General features: G+C 39.8%; 1 protein-coding gene across 1 annotated transcript; it reads right to left on the reverse strand.

Moving 5' to 3' along the window:
* Window positions 1–14,085: 14,085 nt before the first annotated feature.
* On the reverse strand, window positions 14,086–14,529 carry LOC149137788 (uncharacterized). The gene has a single exon (XM_089353336.1). It carries the CDS (start codon window positions 14,527–14,529, stop codon window positions 14,086–14,088), a length of 444 nt encoding a protein of 147 aa, XP_089209462.1.
* Window positions 14,530–18,928: the final 4,399 nt, after the last annotated feature.

Below are 18,928 nucleotides of genomic sequence, written 5' to 3' on the forward strand. Positions count from 1 at the left end.
TCTTTTTTTCAAAACAGGAAGTTTGTGTCTGTTCATAGAGAAATAAGGTCACTGAGGGGTGTGTGTGTTAAGAAATGGTTGGAATTTCTCTATGAAAAGATTCTCCTTGTTGATTCTTTCTTGTGTGGAGATTCTGTCTTTACATTGATAGAAAGGGAATATAATGAATTTAGGGATTTTGTTTCTGGCGCAAGAGTCTATGTGGCCACTGAGTGGAATTTGGCGGTATTGAGGGAGGTTTATTTGTTCCTTATGGACAGCTACTCTTCTACGTAATGGAAGGCTCGTCTGTCCGATATAGAAGTTTTGGCAACCTGCGCAAGTAAGGACATAAATGAGGTTACTCGAGGAACAAGAGAAATTGGTTTTAATTTTAAACTTTGTTCCTCGTTTGAAGGTAAATTCAGAGCCTTCAAGTAGGTAAGGGCAGGTGCCACAATTAGGGCGTGCACATTTTTTAACTGATGGGGGTGGAAGTGGTGTATGTAGTTTGGAATTGGTTAATAATGTTTTCAAAGATTTGTGTATGTATATATATATATATATATATATATATATATATATATATATATATATATACGGAACAAAAACGCAATTGAATGCATTAAAGCATTCGGACAGATAGACGTTACAAAGGCAGACAAGAGAAACAAGAATTAGAAGGACAGGCAAAACAAGACGGGTCATTCGTGGCTTTCTTTCATCAGTCAAGTCCCAGAAATCACGACCATTTCGGGCAGTTACACTTGAGATGGTTCGATCTGGTTGCTCCCCAAAAAGTCTAAGCTAAGAGCATTAGAGCCCTTTGTAAGAAAGCTAGCGAATGTGTACAGCAACAATGACAAAAACAAGCAAACAAACAAAACACGGAGAACGTGGTACACAATTACGAATACAAACGACAAGAAATAACATCAGACGTCTTTCGGCTGAGAACGAATCAAATTGAGCTGGAGTGTATGAAGTGAAAGCCTAAAGGCAAGAATATACATACATACATACATATATATATATATATATATATATATATATATATATATATATATATATATATATATATATATATATATATATATATATATATATATATATATATATATATATATATATATATACATATATATAAGGCAGAATGAAATAACAAATAAGTTTTCAGGACATTTATAATGAAATAATCTTACAGCTGCTTCTGGGATGTTATGGATATCTCTTCATCAGAGATGGTGTGAGAAAATATTGAGTTCCAACTATTGTGGAAAAGGAGGAAATATGGAAATATAAGAGAAATAAGGGAATGAAAGTAGAAATAAGATATATAAAGACATTGTAGTTGCAGTTCCATTATTCTAGGAAAATGGTATATAGAAGTGGTAAAAAAAAAATTCCTGTACATGGTAAGTTTCAATAGCAGTTCATGTTTAGTCATTTCAAAGTATGGAGAAGTGGAATCGGTGTTGCTCGTTATGTACAGAAATCTGATTTACCACTTCTATACACCATTTTCCTGCAACTACAATATCTTTATATATCTTGTTTCTACTTTCATTCTCTTATATTCCCTCTATATTCCCTATCTCCTCCTTTCCCACAATAATTCGAACTCAAATATTTTCTCACATCGTCTCTGATTAAAGGATATCCATAACATCCCAGAAACAGCTGTAAGACTATTTCATTATAAACGTTCTGAAAACTCCTCATGGCCTTGGATTTGTTATCTCATTCTGTCTAATATATATATATGTAGTGGAGTCACCAAAATGTGGTATGTTTTTGTTTAGTGTCGGTGCGATAGGCATGTGTTTGCCTGTGAAATGACAAAATGATAACTGGTTCAACTATAACATTTTTTTAATTTGCTGGTGTTAATAAATAATATTTGCCACTACATTCAATTTTGGCAACTTGCTTCGAGTTGCTAGAAAAATGATGGAACCAGGATACATCTGGAGTTGATGTACCCTAAGACTAAATATGTTCGTGTGTGTGTTTGTGTGTTCGTTCTTTCATCTTGCTTGGCCCGGCAAAAGATCTCTGTCTTGGTAGTAGCAGAGCACTGGTTCAGTCTGCGAGCATCACAGTCTCCGTCTGTCTGTGTCTGTCCTGGTGTCTTGTTTACCACTCTATTTATAAGAATCGTGGCAGCTAGAAGGACAGACATACTGCAGCAGAGTTTGTACCTAAATAGGTCAGTTGCTGTCCAGTTGAACTTCGCCTGACATCTATGAGGTCGAAGGTTAAAGGGAGATCGTCAATCACTTTTTGACAGGACAAAGAAAACCTGTTTTTTGCGCCTGTTGATTGAGGTGGTTTGGACGACCGAGAATTCTTAGATTCGGTTTCGAATCTAGGCTTGGAGAAGGAAGTGTTAATTTTTACATATATATGCATGCTAATACTTGACCCACATTAGACTCCTCACTCGTATCATTATCGAGAGTTTAACCAGGTTCTATCCATAGCACTTACTTAGCGTTACCCGTTATATATATATATGTGTGTGTGTGTGTGTGTGTGTGTGTGTGTGTGTGTGTGTGTGTGTGTGTGTGTGTTGCAGCTGCCGCCCGAAAGTGAGAATAACTAATTAGATACCTAAATCAATTTGCGAATCCACATCCATACTCATTTTTGAGTAACTGCAATGTGTAACTGTGTGTGTGGTGTGTGTGTGTGTGTGTGTGTGTGTGTGTGTGTGTGTGGGAGTGTGTGTGTGGGGGGGGGGGCGGTATTAAAGCTGCCGCCCGAAAGTGAGAATAACTAATTAGATACCTAAATCAATTTGCGAATCCACATCCTTACTCATTTTTGAGTAACTGCAATGTGTATCTGTGTGTGTGTGTGTGTGTGTGTGTGTGTGTGTGTGCGTGTGTGCGTGCGTGTGCGTAATGACTATAGAATGTAATCTCCGATTTTTTAAACCTTCAAAGAATGTGAAAAGTGAATGTTTTTGAAAGGCGGTCGGGGAGAGGGACGAAAATATTCAAACTTAGAAATCATTTTTTCCCCCTGATTTTGAAGACTCATGATCTACCTTAGAAACAGTAACCTGAAGAAATTTTCAGAAAGAAAAAGAAATGAATTGGCGAATTTTACAAAGTTTCCACTTTATTCGCCTTCGCTAGGAAACAGCTAACTTTAAAGAATAACGATAAATTTCTTTTTTTTTACTTTGAAATTGTGAGTGGAATGGAATACTTGCGTCCTTGAACAAGACACTTCCTAAAATAAATACCTAATAAGTTTTTATAAGAGGAGAAGGGCTATTATATAACTTTTGCGTATTCCATATAAAGTTAAGGAAAGACTTCCGCTCACCCCTACCCCATTTTCTCCCAAATTTATTCTTTTACTTGTTTCAGTCATTTGACTGCGGCCATGCTGGAGCACCGCCTTTAGTCGAGAAAACTCCCGTTTTCGGATATGGAGGTTCCGGAAAATTACCAAAAATCGGCATTGTTAAATTTTCCGGATCTTTATGGTTTAACGGCCAACATTTTTTTATGTAGTGTTTTTGGTACCGAAACACTTTCAAACTTCGAATACTTGTATATTTTGTGTTATAGAACAGATAAAAAATTTTGTATTCGAAGTTATTTCATGTAAAAAATTGTCGTATTTCGGTAATTTCAACCAATCACTGACGTCTATTGAGGTGAAAACATTTACGCCGTGGAATGTAAACAACGGTGTCAGGGGATCTTTTCCCTTGAATAAAATTAGTGCCGTTGTTTGTCAACAAAAACTATCCGTTGTTAACAACAACTCTCAGCAGTATATATTTCGTTTGTCACTGTTATTTATGACATCGTTCGTGCGTTTGTACTGGTTTTAGCTTTAGGGTTTTAAGGTTAGGGTTCGGGTTTTAGAGTTAGGGTTAGTTTTAGGATTACGGTTAGGGTTATGATTATTTTTGCCATAGCCTTAACCCTAACCCTATAACTCATAACCATAACCCTAACCCTAACCCTAAAACTCTAACCCTAACTCTAAAACCCGAACCCTAACCCTAAAACCCTAAACCCTTACTAGGGAATAATGATATAATTAAACAGGGAATAACACACTTGACACCGAACAGCACTAACTGTATTCAGCTGAATAGACGTCAGTGATTGGTTGAAATTACAGAAATACGACAACTTTAACATGAAATAACTTATTAAGAAGTAATTTTTGTTAAGAAGGCTAAGAGAAAAATATGTTTTATATGACACATTCTACCAGTATCCCAAGTTTGAAAGTGTTTTGTTAAGAAAACAAGTGTTGGCCGTCAAACCATAAAGATCCAATTTTCCCCCCTTCCTCACCAAATTCTTCAATTCTGACTTTTTCCCCCAACACTAAACTTAACCCTAAAACCCTAACTCTAACACTAACCCTAAGACATTAACCGTAACCCTAAAACCCTAACCCTAACCGTAACTACAGAAATGTTTTGAAATTTTTGCCCGAATCATAATGTCCGTATTTTCCCGCATATTTAGAAAAAAAAAAAGAAAATTCTTAAAAAAGAAATTTTGCAAAAATTTTTGGAAATTTTTTTCAGGATCATAATCTCCGTATTTTTCCGCATATTTTGAAAGAAAAAAAAATTCTAAAAAAAGTAAAAAACGAAGGAAACGGGGGTGGGGGTAATTTAAAAATGCCGATCTTTGCCAATTTTTTTTTTTTTTGCAGATTCGTATTCCCCGTAGCCGAAAAGTGGGGTCTGTGTCGAAAAAAAAAAATTTTGTTTAGGGGGTGGGTTGGGGGTTGGGGCGGAAGTTTTGCCAACTTGTTCACTGGCTGCTACTGAGCACACTATCAAGGTGACCAGTACCTCTCTGTAGAATATATCACTAAATGAAAGGTTCATTATAAAAATATAATATAATTGATAAGAGTAGTCTCGAAGCAGTGCAAGTCTTAATTTCGTTTCTACATGATTTTATTGTAAGAATTAAAACCAATTTATTTAGTGATAATTTGTTTGTAAACAAAAGAAAATATAAACAACACTTCTATCCCGCAGCAAGATTTTTACGTCCTTGATACTCGTGTGTATATTTACGCGCGGTATTGACACTGCTCTTACGTTATCTTAGAGAAGTCGGTGATTGCCAGAGATCCTCGTAGATAACTTACTATTAAAAACGTGTATAATTTTTCATTATCTTCAACGATGGTTTGGTACTACTAAAGCAGCGCGGACCCGAACGCGCAGTCGCGCGTCCGCGCTAGCTAGTCGTGAGTGGTCGATCCCAACCCTAACCCTATTCCTAACCCTAAACACGTATTCATTTGCAAACGCGGGTTAGGGATAGGGTTAGGGTTAGGGACAGGGTTAGGTTTAGGGTTAGGGTTAGGATCGACCACTCAAGACTAGCTAGCGCGGACGCGCGACTGCGCGTTCGGGTCCGCGCTGCTTTAGTAGTACCTCATAACAATACCTTGGTGCGATGTTGAGTTTGCGTGCTTCTTTATTTGTTTATTTATTTACCGATTTCTTGCTTTTTCTTTATCTTTTTGGGGTTTTTCCCCCCCATTTTCTTACTGTTTACATGAATAAATTGTATTCATTTTGTCATTAAATTGTTCTGAAACTTTAGAGTAATATTCTCAATATATATATATATATATATATATATATTATAGCAGTTTGCGTTAAAAAAGGTTAGGTATAAAATAACATTCTTTTTTATCTATAATAATTATATAGCAACAGGTGTTATTTTAAGCTTTAATTTACGATCTATAAGAAGTAAAATAATAAAACAAGATGTGCCACCCAGATAGTGCCACACTTGGATGTGCCACCCTCGGGGTGTGCCATAGGGCTCCCCAGATGTGCCGCCCAGAAAGTTCCACCCTCGGAGTGTGCCATAGGGATCCCCAAATGTGCCGCCCAGAGAGTGCCACCCTTGGATGTGCCACCCTCGGAGTGATGAAAATTTCGCTGAAAATTTTTGATAAAAATTTTTGATGAAAATTTCGATGGCTTGTCAGCTGTACTTGCGTTTAATGAAGCTATCGGTGCAGGGAAGGTCAGTCCCTGTTAAAGTGCCACCTAGTAAGTGCCACCTCGGAATTGTGCCATGAGGCTCCCCGGCACTTCCTAGGTGGCACTTCTGGAGAGCTCCATGGCACAGTTCCGAGGGTGACACTTCCTAAGTGGCACTTCTGGGGAGCCCCATTGCACAGTACCACCCTCGGAACTGTGCCATGTGACTCCCCGGATGTGCCACCCTTGGAAGTGCAACACTCGGAACTGTGCCATAGGGTTCCGCAGAAGTGCCACCTAGTAAGTGCCATCCTCGGAAGTGCCACACTCGGAATTGTGCCATGGGGCTCGCCAGATGTGCCACCCAGGAATTGCCAACCTCAGAACTGTGCCATGGTGCTCCCCAGAAGTGCCACCCTTGGAAGTGCCAGGCATAAGGCCAGCAATTTTCGTGGGAGGGCATAAGTTAATAACATTGACCCCAGTGTTCACCTGGTAATTATTTTATAGATCCTGAAAGGATGAAAGGCAAAATCCACTTCAGCAGAATTCGAAATCGTACCCGGCGCGGTAACGCTTCAGTCAGCTCGCCACCGTAAGCCTAAGTATAATTGTAGTGCAGCTGAGCACAGTATCCACAAGAAGCTCGTTCAGTCCCACTGCACAGCACTTACCAGCAAAATGTTTTCCACTACAATCCCGGAACGGCCAATGCCTTATGAGTAAATTTGGTTGATGGAAACTGTGTGGAAGCCTGTCGTATATATATGTATGCGTGTTTGTGTGTGTGTGTGTGCGTGTGTCTGTGTGTTTGTGTTTGTTTGTATGTTTGCGCGTGTACATGTACCTGTGACCCCCACCTCCACCTGTATGACATCCGATATTGATTTGTTTACGTAATCGTACTTTAAATGTTCGGCAAAAGTGACTGAGAGACTAAATAACAGACTTTTAGGATATGTACTGAGATAGATCTCTTCTAAAATCATTCAAAGCGGTGCCCCAGCATGGCCTCAGTGCAGTGACTGAAACAAAAAGATAAATGATAATATAGAACAGTTAAATATTCGTTTACTCCTTATATAAAACATAAATACTAATAAATTGTGTTAAGGGAAGCTAGTCTTATAAATACCAATAGACGTAGGAGTGGCTGTGTGGTAAGTAGCTTGCTTACGAACAACATGGTTCCGGGTTCAGTCCCACTGCGTGGCACCTTGGGCAAGTGTCTTCTACTATAGCCTCGGGCCGACCAAAGCCTTGTGAGTGGATTTGGTAGACGGAAACTGAAAGAAGCCCGTCGTATATATGTATATATATATATATATATATATATATATATATATATATATATATGTATGTGTGTATATGTTGTGTATCTGTGTTTGTTCCCCAACATCGCTTGACAACCGATGTTGGTGTGCTTAGGTCCCCGTAACCTAGCGGTTCGGCAAAAAGAGACCGATAGAATAAGTACTAAGCTTACAAAAGAATAAGTGCTGGGGTCGATTTGATTCGACTAAAGGCGGTGCTCCAGCATGGCCGCAGTCAAATGACTGAAACAAGTAAAAGAATAAAGAAGACAAACAGAGTAGCTTCCCTTGCATAGCTATTACGCGCATTATTTTTTTCTTTTTCTTTGTTGGAAGAGTTTCTTATGGTTTTACAATATTCAAATAGCCTTGAATAATGGTAATACCAACAGTAAACACGAAATGGAATGTTAGTTTCGAGCAGTTTATTAAATTTTACGGATCTATTTCAAAACGGGGGCACCAGTATTTTCGTAACGAAACACTAACGAAACACTTTGAAACTTGGGACACTGGTAGAATGTGTCATATAAAACATCTTTTACTCTTAGTCTTCTTAACAAAAAAACGTACATCGCAAGTTATTCCATGTTAAAGTTGTCATATTTCTGCAATTTCAACCAATCACTGACGTCTATTCAGCTGAATAGAGTTACTGCTGGGCGGTCATAAAAATGTTATTCCCTGTGACATATTTCATCCGGTTTAATCGTAATTTATACGCATATATTGTTTATATAATAAATTACGCTGTGCGTATCTATGTGTGTAACAATTTTAGAGTTCGGATTCTAGAGTTAGGGTTAGTTTTAGGGTTAGGGTTAGGGTTAGGGTTAGGGGATTAATACGATATACACCGTTACAGCGCTAACTGTTTTCAACTGAATAGACGTCAGTGATTAGTAGAAATTATCGAAATAAGACAATTTTTTACATGAAATAAATTCGAATACAAAAATTTTTTTCTGTTCTATAACACAAAATAGATAAGTATACGAAGCTTGAAAGTCTTTCGGTACCAAAAACATTACATAAAACATAAATGAAAACTGGTGCCCCCGTTTTGAAATAGATCCAATTTTACTACTTAAGCACGATTTCTTATTCGATTCTCTATTCAAACGTAATTTTCTCCGGCGAAGAATTAGAGGAAATGCTTATCCATAAGTAGTTGTATATATTTTTTCTTTTCTTTTTTTATTTGTTTCTGTCCGAAATCGGCCCCCAGCACGCAAATCGACCGCAGGACGAATTCTTTGTAATCCTAGTACTTATTCTATCGGTTCCTTATCGGTTGTCAAACGATGTTGCGGGGACAAACACAGAAATACAAACATACACACACATTCATACATACATACATACATACATACATACATACACACACACACACACACACACACACACACACACACACACACACACACATATATATATATATATATAAAATACATACATACATACATACATACATACATACATATACATATACATATATATATATATATATATATATATATATATATATATATATATATATATATATATATATATATATATTAGGGATAAAATCCAAAATTACAGGTAAAATCTCAATTAAAATCAATTTATCAAAAATTAAAATTAAATTGTTTCACAGTATAAAATATATATAAATACATAGTTTTAGGGAAAAGAACCAAGGTTCATGAACTTATCGATAAAAATTCACTGTCACATAGAAAAATTAATAATTAAAAGCACAATAGAAAGGAAATTTAAATCGGTTAAAATCGATTAAAACTGTCAAAAATCAATTCTATTCCAAAATATCTCCAGGTCAAAATACAACAATAATAACAATAAATGAATGTATATATCAACCAAAAATAAATACCAAATGAATTTATAATATTATTAAAAATATCAAAATAATAAACATTCCATAATCAATCCTACGTCCATTATTAATATGCCCTATGGCACACTTACGAGGTTGACACCGAGGGTGGGACATCCTGGGCGGCACATATGGAGAGCCCTATGGCACACTTACGAGGGTGGCACCGAGGGTGGCACATCCTGGGCGGCACATATGGGGAGCCCTATGGCACACTTACGAGGGTGGCACATATGGGGAGCCCTATGGCACACTTACGAGGGTGGCACATCCTGGGCAGCACATATGGGGAGCCCTATGGCACACTTAGGAAGGTGGCACATCCTGGGCGGCACATCTCTCCCTATCTCTCTCTCTCTCTCTCTCTCACTACTCTCTCTCTCTCGCTCCTCTCTCTCTCTCGCTCCTTTCTCTCTCTCTCTCTCGCTCCTCTCTCTCTCTCTCGCTCCTCTCTCTCCCTCTCTCTCCCTCGATCCTCTCTCTCACTCTCTCTCACTCCTCTCTCTCTCCCACTCCTCTTTCTCTCCCACTCCTCTCTCTCTCCAGCTCCTCTATATCTCACTCCTCTCTTTCCCACTCCTCTCTCTCTCCCACGCCTCTCTCTTTCTCACTCCTCTCTCTCTCACTCCTCTCTCTCTCTCATTCCTCTCTCTCTCACTCCTCTCACTTTCTCACTCCTCTCTCTTTCTCACTCCTCTCTGTCTCACTCCTGTCTCTCATTCCTTTCTCACTCATCTCTCATTCTCACTCGTCTCTCTCTCACTCGTCTCTCTCTCACTCGTCTCTCTCTCACTCGTCTCTCTCTCATTCCTCCCTATCTCATTCCTCTCTCTCCCACTCCTCTCTCTCTCTCCCACTCTTGTCTCTCTCATTCCTCTCTCTCTCACCCCTCTCTCTCACTCCACTCTCTCTCACTCTTCTCTCTCTCACTCCACTCTCTCTCACTCTTCTCTCTCTCACTCCTCTCTCTCATTCCTCTCTCTCTCACTCCTCTCTCTCACACTCCTCTCTCTCCCACTCCTCTCTCTCTCCCACTCCTCTCTCTCTTATTCCTTTCTCCTTCTCTCCTCTCTCTCTCACTCCTCTCTCTCTCTCACTCCTCTCTTTATCTCACTCCTCTCTCTCTCTCACTCCTCTCTCACTCCTCTCTCACTCCTCTCTCTCTCACTCCTCTCTATCATTCCTCTCTCTCTCGCTCCTCTCTCTCTCGCTCCTCTCGCTCTCGCTCCTCTCTCTCTCGCTCCTCTCTCTCTCGCTCCTCTCTCTCTCTGACTCCTCTCTCTCTCTCACTCCCCTCTCTCTCTCACTTCTCTCTCTCTCACTCCTCTCTCTCTCTCGCTCCTCTATCTCTCTCGCTCATCTTTCTCTCCTCTCTCTCTCGTTCCTCTCTCTCTCTCGCTCCTCTCTCTCTTGCTCCTCTGTCTGTCTCTCTCTCGCTTCTTCTCTCTCTCGCTTCTTCTCTCTCTCGCTTCTTCTCTCTCTCGCTTCTTCTCTCTCTCTCTCGCTTTCTCTCTCTCTCTCTCTCTCTCTCGCTTTTTCTCTCTCTCTCTCTTTCTCTCTCTCTCTCACTATCTCTGCCTCTCTCCCTCTCTCTACCTCTCTCTCTCACTCACTCTCTCTCTCACTCTCGCTCTCTCTCTCGTTCTATCTCTGTCTCTCTCTCCCATGCCTCTCTCTTTCTCACTCTTCCCTCTCTCACTCCTCTCTCTCTCATTCCTCTCTCTTTCTCACTCCTCTCTCTTTCTCACTCCTCTCTCTCTCACTCCTCTCTCTCTCATTCCTCTCTCTCTCACTCCTCTCACTTTCTCACTCCTCTCTCTTTCTCACTCCTCTCTCTCTCACTCCTGTCTCTCTCATTCCTCTCTCTCTCACCCCTCTCTCTCGCACTCCTCTCTCTCTCACTCTTCTCTCGTTCTATCTCTGTCTCTTTCTCGTTCTATCTCTGTCTCTTTCTCGTTCTATCTCTGTCTCTTTCTCGTTCTATCTCTGTCTCTCTCTCTATATCTCTCCCTCTGTCTCTGCCTCTCTGTCTCTCTCGGTCTGTGTCTCTCTCTCTTGGTCTGTCTGTCTTTCTCTCACTTACTCTCTCTCTCGCTTCTCTCTCTCTCTCCCTCTCTCTCGCACTATCTTTGTCTCTCTCTCTCTTTCTCCAGCTCTATCTCTGTCTCTCTCTCTCTGTCTCGCACTATCTCTCTCTCTCTCGCACCATCTCTCTCTTTCTCGCACTATCTCTGTCTCTCTGTCTGTCTCTCCCTCTCTCTCTTTTCCTCTCTCTCGCTCTATCTCTGTCTCGCTCTCTCTCTCTCTTGCTCTCTCTTTCTCTCTCGCTCTATCTCTGTCTCTTTGTCTCTCTCACCCACCTCTTTCTCTCGACAGAGAGGGAGAGAGAGAGTGAGAGAGAGAGTGAGAGAGAGAGCGAGAGAGAGATACAGATATAGAGCGAGTGAGTGAGAGAGAGAGACACACACAGAGACTGAGATAGTGCGAGGGAGAGAGAGATAGATAGATAGATAGAGAGAGAGACAGAGGGAGAGAGAGAGATAGATAGATAGAGAGAGAGATAGATAGAGAGAGAGAGAGAGAGGGAGAGTGAGAGAGATAGAGAGAGAGAGTCAGAGAGAGAGAGAGAGAGAGAGAGAGGGAGAGAGAGAGTGAGAGTGAGAGAGAGTGAGCGAAAGAGAGAAAGAGAGAGAAAGACAGACAGACAGACAAACAGAGAGAGAGGGAGACAGGGATATTGCGAGAGATAGAGAGAGGTTGAGAGAGAGAGACAGAGGGACAGAGATAGAGCGAGAAAGAGAGAGAGAGAGAGAGATAGAGTGAGAGCGAGAGAGAGACAGAGAGATAGAGATAGATCGGGAGAGAGAGAGAGAGTGAAAGAGAGATAAAGAGTGAGAGAGAGATAAAGAGTGAGAGAGAGAGAGAGCGAGAGAGAGAGATAGAGACAGACAGACATACAGACAGAGATAGAGAGAGAGGGGGGGAGAGAGAAAGAGGGACAGAGATACAGCGAGAGAGAGAGGGAGAGTGTATGGATGTACGTACGTACCTATGAACGTTTGTATGGATGTACCTACGTACCTACGTAAGTATGTATGGGTGTACGTACGTACCTACCTAATGTATGGATGCACGTACGTACCTACGAACGTTTGTATGGAGGTACCTACGTACCTACGTACCTACGTAAGTACGAATGTATGTACGTACGTACCTACATAATTATGTATGAATGTACGTACGTAGTTGCGTACGTATGTATGGATGTACGTTCGTAACTACGTACGTATGGATGGAAGTACGTACGTACCTACGTACGTGTCTATGGATGTACGTACGTGCCTACGTTAGTATGTATGCTCCTCCCTCTTGCTCCTTTCTCATTCGCTTCACTCTCTCTCTCGCTCTTCTCTCTCTCGCTCCTCTCTCTCTCGCTCCTCCCTCTCTCTTGCTCCTCTCTCTCTCTCTCTCTCGCTCCTATGTATGTATGTATGTATGTATGTACGTATTTTCTCTTTCTCTTTTTAAGTTAGAATAAATTTTGACTGGCCCCTTACTTGGTAGCAAGGTGGTGAAGGAAAGCAACATATTTTAAACACCATCCTTTAAATATTAGGAAGGTCTTGCAGATTTTTAATGTCTAGATATCATGATCATTTGTAGCGTATGATATAAGGAGTTGCGCTCACTCACCAAGATCCCAAATTTAACCATACTTTGCTCCGGACGGATCGCTCCAATAATAATAGTTTTCAAACTGAAACTGTATCTTGGGTATTGGATCGGAAAACTCTTTATCAATGGTAACCGCATCTGTTTCTAGAGGCTAACTGATTTCCAGAACAGAACATATCTTTTCGTTGTTTCACACAGCAATATCTGGCCGGTTGTGTTTTAACTTGGTTGCTGTTTTGATTTCTAAGTTTCACCAATATTCCTTTTTTGACCCAAAATGTCAAACAGAAAATCTCAAGACCTAGATCTCATAACAGGTTCCTGGTTGAAGTTGTTGTTTCAGTGTCAAAATACGTGCTTCATGTAACATTAGTACAGACTTGAGACACGGCCACCATCCTTGCGTGGGAAGCATAGCATGTCTTCATCTCCATTTAGTAGAAATCCGTACATCTATCTCATTGATTGCTTCTACTGACCAGTTCAGAAGACCAGACGTAGGCGTGAAAACAGGCATTGCAGAGGTTTTGTGGGCAATATGCTTTTTGTCAGCTGAGTATTCTGGGTCCTCTCCTTATTTATGGGTCCATTATGTCTGACATTCTCATCTTGACCAAGATACATATAATTGTCACATGACTACAAAGGTTGTATTGTCAAGCCGTTCACTTTTAAGGTTTTCAGAGGAGGGCACGATTGTTCCACGTCTTATTGTCAAATAAGCATGTTTGAACTCACAAATTTCATTACAATATCGGTAGAAAATTGTGCTATGCGGTCCAGTTAAAAAATTTTTTTTTATATGGTTACTATTTGTCCCTTGTGGAGACACAATGGCCCAGTGGTTAGGGCAGCGGACTCGCGGTCATAGGATCGCGGTTTCGATTCCCAGACCGGGCGTTGTGAGTGTTTATTGAGCGAAAACACCTAAAAGCTCCACGAGGTTCCGGCAGGGGATGGTGGTGAACCCTGCTGTACTCTTTCACCACAGCTTTCTCACACTCTTTCTTCCTGTTTCTGTTGTGCCTGTAATTCAAAGGGCCAGCCTTGTCACACTGTGTCACGCTGAATATCCCCGAGAACTACGTTAAGGGTACATGTGTCTGTGGAGTGCTCAGCCACTTGCACGTTAATTTCACGAACAGGCTGTTCCGTTGATCGGATCAACTGGAATCCTCGACGTCGTAAGCGACGGAGTGCCAACAACAACAACAACAACAACAACAATAATTTGTCCCTTATAGCTTCAGCTCGTTAACAAAGAAAATATAGGAGATACTTCTTGATCCATTTCTATGGTCAGTGTTTTGTGAGCAGGTATGAGAGTTTAATGAGAAGACGAAGAGCAATCTCGACTGTCTATCATCCCGACAGATACCTTTTTGGTAGCGAATGCAGTCCAACTCGATTTGCTCCTTATCACTCCTCAGGAGCAAAATGATGTACCAAGTCTTGGCCTGGCGTTCAATAGCACTCACTAGTGGTTGTGAAACTTTGGCTAACTGTAAAGCCTCGATAATCCATCCATGTGGTATACTATCAAATGTTTCTGGTAGTTCAGGCACACCGCAGTTAAGTTCTTGCGATTTTTTATTGTTTTTTTTTTCCTGGATCATTTTGTTAATTAATTGCTGCTGTATACAGTCCAATAACTCTTTCTTTCCTCTAGCATGCTCTGGCATTATAATGTTGTTGGTGGTAAAATGATCCTGCAAGAACTGATTTTGGCACCCAGTGTATAATTTGTCAATAATGTTCTGTCAGGCAATCGGGCGGTAGTTTAGCAAAAATGGTGTGGCTATTTTGGTGGGATGAAGAGAATAGTTGCATTTGATAACTATTGGAGCAGTTCTTGTGTGTCCGTGATATTTTCTCCTTACAACTGTATGAGGTCTCGCCGATAAAACGTGAAATTCTTCAACCAGGAACCTATTATGAGATCTGGGTCTGGAGATTTTCTGTTTGACATTTTCTGTAGAACTGCTTCCAGTATTTCGCCGTCTATTTTATATTGTTTTTACTTGTCATGCTGGCAGTAGTCCTGCTCAAGTTCTTTTAGCCATATACTCGCTTGTTGAATTGATTATTTGTCTCCCATACAAATCTCAAGGAACCCTTAACTCGATCTTTTGTGGGGGAAAAACGTTGTAACCTTTTTAACATATCATACTCTGATGCAATTAATACTGCAGTTTTAATTCACTTGAATGAGCTAAAAATTACAGAAGCTTATCAATAAATCTATAAGCTCATAAATGAATTTATAAGCTCATAAATAAAATAATAAGCTTATAAATTTGAAATTTTTTGTCTTTTATTCGATTGTAACATTAATATTAATGTTATATTGTAAGGTGGCAAGCTGACGGGATCGTTAGCACGCTTAGCCGCATTTTGTTCGTACTTGCGTTCTGAGTTCAAATTCCACCGAGGTCAACTTTGCCTTTCCTCCTCTCGAGGTGAATAAAATAAGTACCAGTTGAGCACTGGTGGAGGCGCGTGGCTTAGTGGTTAGGGTGTCAGCATCATGATCGTAAGATTGTGGTTTCGATTCCTATCCCGGGCGACGCGTTGTGTTCTTGAGCAAAACACTTCATTTCACGTTGCTCCAGTCCACTCAGCTGGTAACGCAGCAATGGACTGTCGTCCCCCAGTATACACCATTGAAACCGGGAAACCGGGCCCATGAGCCTGGCTAGGCTTTAAAAAGGCCGCAACTGCGATGGACTGGCGTCCCGTCCAGCTGGAGGGAACACATACGCCATAGAAACCGGGAAACCGGGCCCATGAGCCTGGCCAGGCTTTAAAAGGGCGCAGAGAGAGAGAGAGAGAGAGAGAGAGAGAGAGAGAGATAGTGTTGAGCATTGAGGTCGAATTAATCGACTTAGCCCCTGTCCCCCAAACTACTGGTCTTGTGCCAAAATTTACAATCAATATTAATTCTATATTAGCATTTATAAAGGTAGGGAAACTACTTTTCTTATGAATATTTATGTATTCATAAATTAGGTGCCACCTTAATGAATATTAATAGTATATAAATATTCAAATGCGTGAATGGAAATGACAGTGAATGGAAATGACCCAACGATAACCTAATATTTTGAATTTGAAAAGATTTACAACGTGACATTCAAATTACTTTATACCGATCCTTCTCTGTTAGTCATCAGGTGTCTTATTTCTGTCCCTCCCCTCCCCTCTTTCTCTCTCTCTCTACTGTGGGGGTCAAAAGTGTTTGCAAATTGTATATATTGATAAATTTATGCTTCAATATTTTCCAATATAATAACTATGTTACTCATTGTTCGATATGCAAATATATAAAGTAAATTCCTAGAGACAGAAACCAAATAATCATATTCTGGGGGGAAAATATGGATTTTAAAAAGATTTCAGGAAGAAATATGGGCCAAAAGAGTTTGCAAGACTCATTTATTCGAAATAAATAACATTTTTAAACATAATATAATTTGAAACATTGTGTCATTATGATAATAGTACCATATATTGATAACATATTACAAGAAAACAACAGTTATTGCTCAAATAACAATTAACATAACAGTACAAATTTATAAAACAATTTAACCCTTTATACGCTTTCATCCATTCTTAATCAAATTCACCAGCCTCCTATCAACAGAGAATGTTAATTTATGCACTTGTTGAGGTGTGATTTCAGAAGATACCTCCTTGATCCTCTCCCAAATGTCTGTTTTACTGTTGAATTGATGCCCGTTTTCGTAAACCTTCCTCTTCAGAATCGACCAGAGGTTCTCTATCGGATTCAAATCCGGGCTCTGAGGTGGCCAGTCCATCAGACGTTCACCAGAGATTCCCTGGTCTGAAAGCCAAGCTTTTGTGAACCGAGAAGCATGGCTTGGGGCATTGTCTTGTTGCATAATGAGATTCTGGTTGACAGCATCATTTTGTGAATTCAACCAGGGCAATAAATTCTCTTCCAAAAACTCGCAGTAGTTCACAGAATTCATTTTGACACCTTCAGGGACAAGAAAAGGACCAACAATCTCACTTTCAATGATCCCAGCCCAAATCATCACTCCCCCTCCTCCCTGTTGACGTCTGAATCGCAAGCGTGGGCTATTGCCTTTAAGAAGCCATCCCTTGGTCCAACCGTCGGGACCGTCGAGGGTTGCTCTAGCCTCGTCAGTCCAGAGAAATTTTGAAAATTGGTTTTCAAATATTTAGTGGCCCATGCTAGTCGCTTCTGACAGTTGATATCACTCAAAGGAGGACATTTTGTCGGTGTTCTCTGGTCGGCTATTTGTTTCAAAATCCGATTTCGGGTCCTTTTAGAGATGTCAGACACTCCTGCATGGTCGAAAATAGCTTTGCTTGTGCTGTGTGGGTTTGCTAGCACACTCCTCTTGATTTTTCTAAAATCTCGTGGTGAAGTCACCTTTGGTCTGCCACTTTTGTGCTTTTTTCTTCCATCTTTGCCGTATATGACGAAACGTTTCACAGTTCGATGATCTCGTTTCAAAATTTTTGTAATTTCTAATGTAGACTTCTTTGCAGCAAGTAATTTAACAATTTCACCCTTCTCGCTATCTGTCAACATCTTTCCTTTAGCCATTATTAATAAATTTATGTTACCTGCATAAACTTTTGGCTCACCTGAAAAGAGGAAAATGTTTAACAATTATTAAATTCTGGGTTTTTTCGTAAAATGTAGTAATGAACAAAAAAACAGAATGGCAACCAGCAAATGATGGAAGAGGTGAAACTAAAAAATAAAGCAAAATTAATAAAGAAATTGAGAAAAAATAGGTCTGCAAACTCTTTTGTCCCCCACAGTATATATGTACGTCTGTATGTATGTATGTATGTATGTATGTATACACACGTAAAGACATACATACATACATAAATACATGCATACATATGCATACGCCTAGACATGAAAATATATACATAAAAACGCATCCATAAAACAAACATACAAATCTGCGCATACACTAACACCAAATACTGCACACACACACACACACATATGCACAAATACCTAGATGATGTTGATAAAAGTTCCAATGAAGGAGTCTTGAATCTATGTTAGAGTCCGGCTCTTTCTCTATTGACAAGAAATACAGAAATGAAACTGATTGATAACATACATACATACATACACACATACATACATATATATTGTTGTGTCTGGGGAGAGTCATTCTCTTTTAGTGCCTTATTATTTAACACACTCACCAGTTCAGTTTCCACTCATTTACTTATTTATTTTTCTAAAATTTTCGTTGCGTCTCACAACCTTTTCAGTAGTCGTTGACTCTATCCGTTATCTGAGCTACGTTCTTTTTGTTTTTTTTGTGTGCACATGTGTGTGGGTCAGTGAGCGCATGCATGCACATTATGTATGTATGTATGTATGTATGTATGTATGTATGTATGTATGTATGTGCATGCATACATATATGTATGCATGTGTGTGCTTTTGTATATATGTATTCTGCATATCCATGTGTTTGTGTGTTCGTGATTTTGTGTTTGTATGTGTGAGTGTGTGTACCTCTGTCTCCTCGTGTGTGCATGTCTGAGTGTATCTGTGTCGGCTTTTGTGACTATGTTCGTGCCTCTGTTATGCATGGATGTGTGTCTCCATATGTGTGCATGTCTGTTCACATTACCTATGTACCTATCTATCTGTATGTCTATGTTTACATTTATATCCATTTACCTACATATATATGCATATATATATATATATATATATATATATATATATATATATATATATATATATATATATATATATATATATATATATATATATATATACACGCATATATACACACACATGCACATACACACACACAAGCACACACGCCTACATAACAGCCTGCTAACTATTCTACCTGTATATATTTATATAAAAAAATGTGTGTATAGGGGTATGACTACCTACTACGTATATTTCCTATTTGGTACTGGGGATGTTACATTTATGAGGACGTACTCCTGTATTTGTCTGAGTGTTGGGTCCTTCGGGTGCTTGGATAAAATGCGGATGTCAAGTTGATCCAAGTTGCCTCCATGTTGGTAGAG

This window comes from Octopus bimaculoides, chromosome 1 (genome assembly GCF_046866305.1).
Source record: "Octopus bimaculoides isolate indiv1 chromosome 1, ASM4686630v1, whole genome shotgun sequence".
In the NCBI taxonomy this organism is placed as follows: domain Eukaryota; kingdom Metazoa; phylum Mollusca; class Cephalopoda; order Octopoda; family Octopodidae; genus Octopus; species Octopus bimaculoides.

Coding starts and splice junctions, on each gene's coding strand:
- LOC149137788 (XM_089353336.1), bottom strand. CDS start 14,529: ATGCCAGAGCATGCTAGAGGAAAGAAAGAGTTATTGGACTGTATACAG.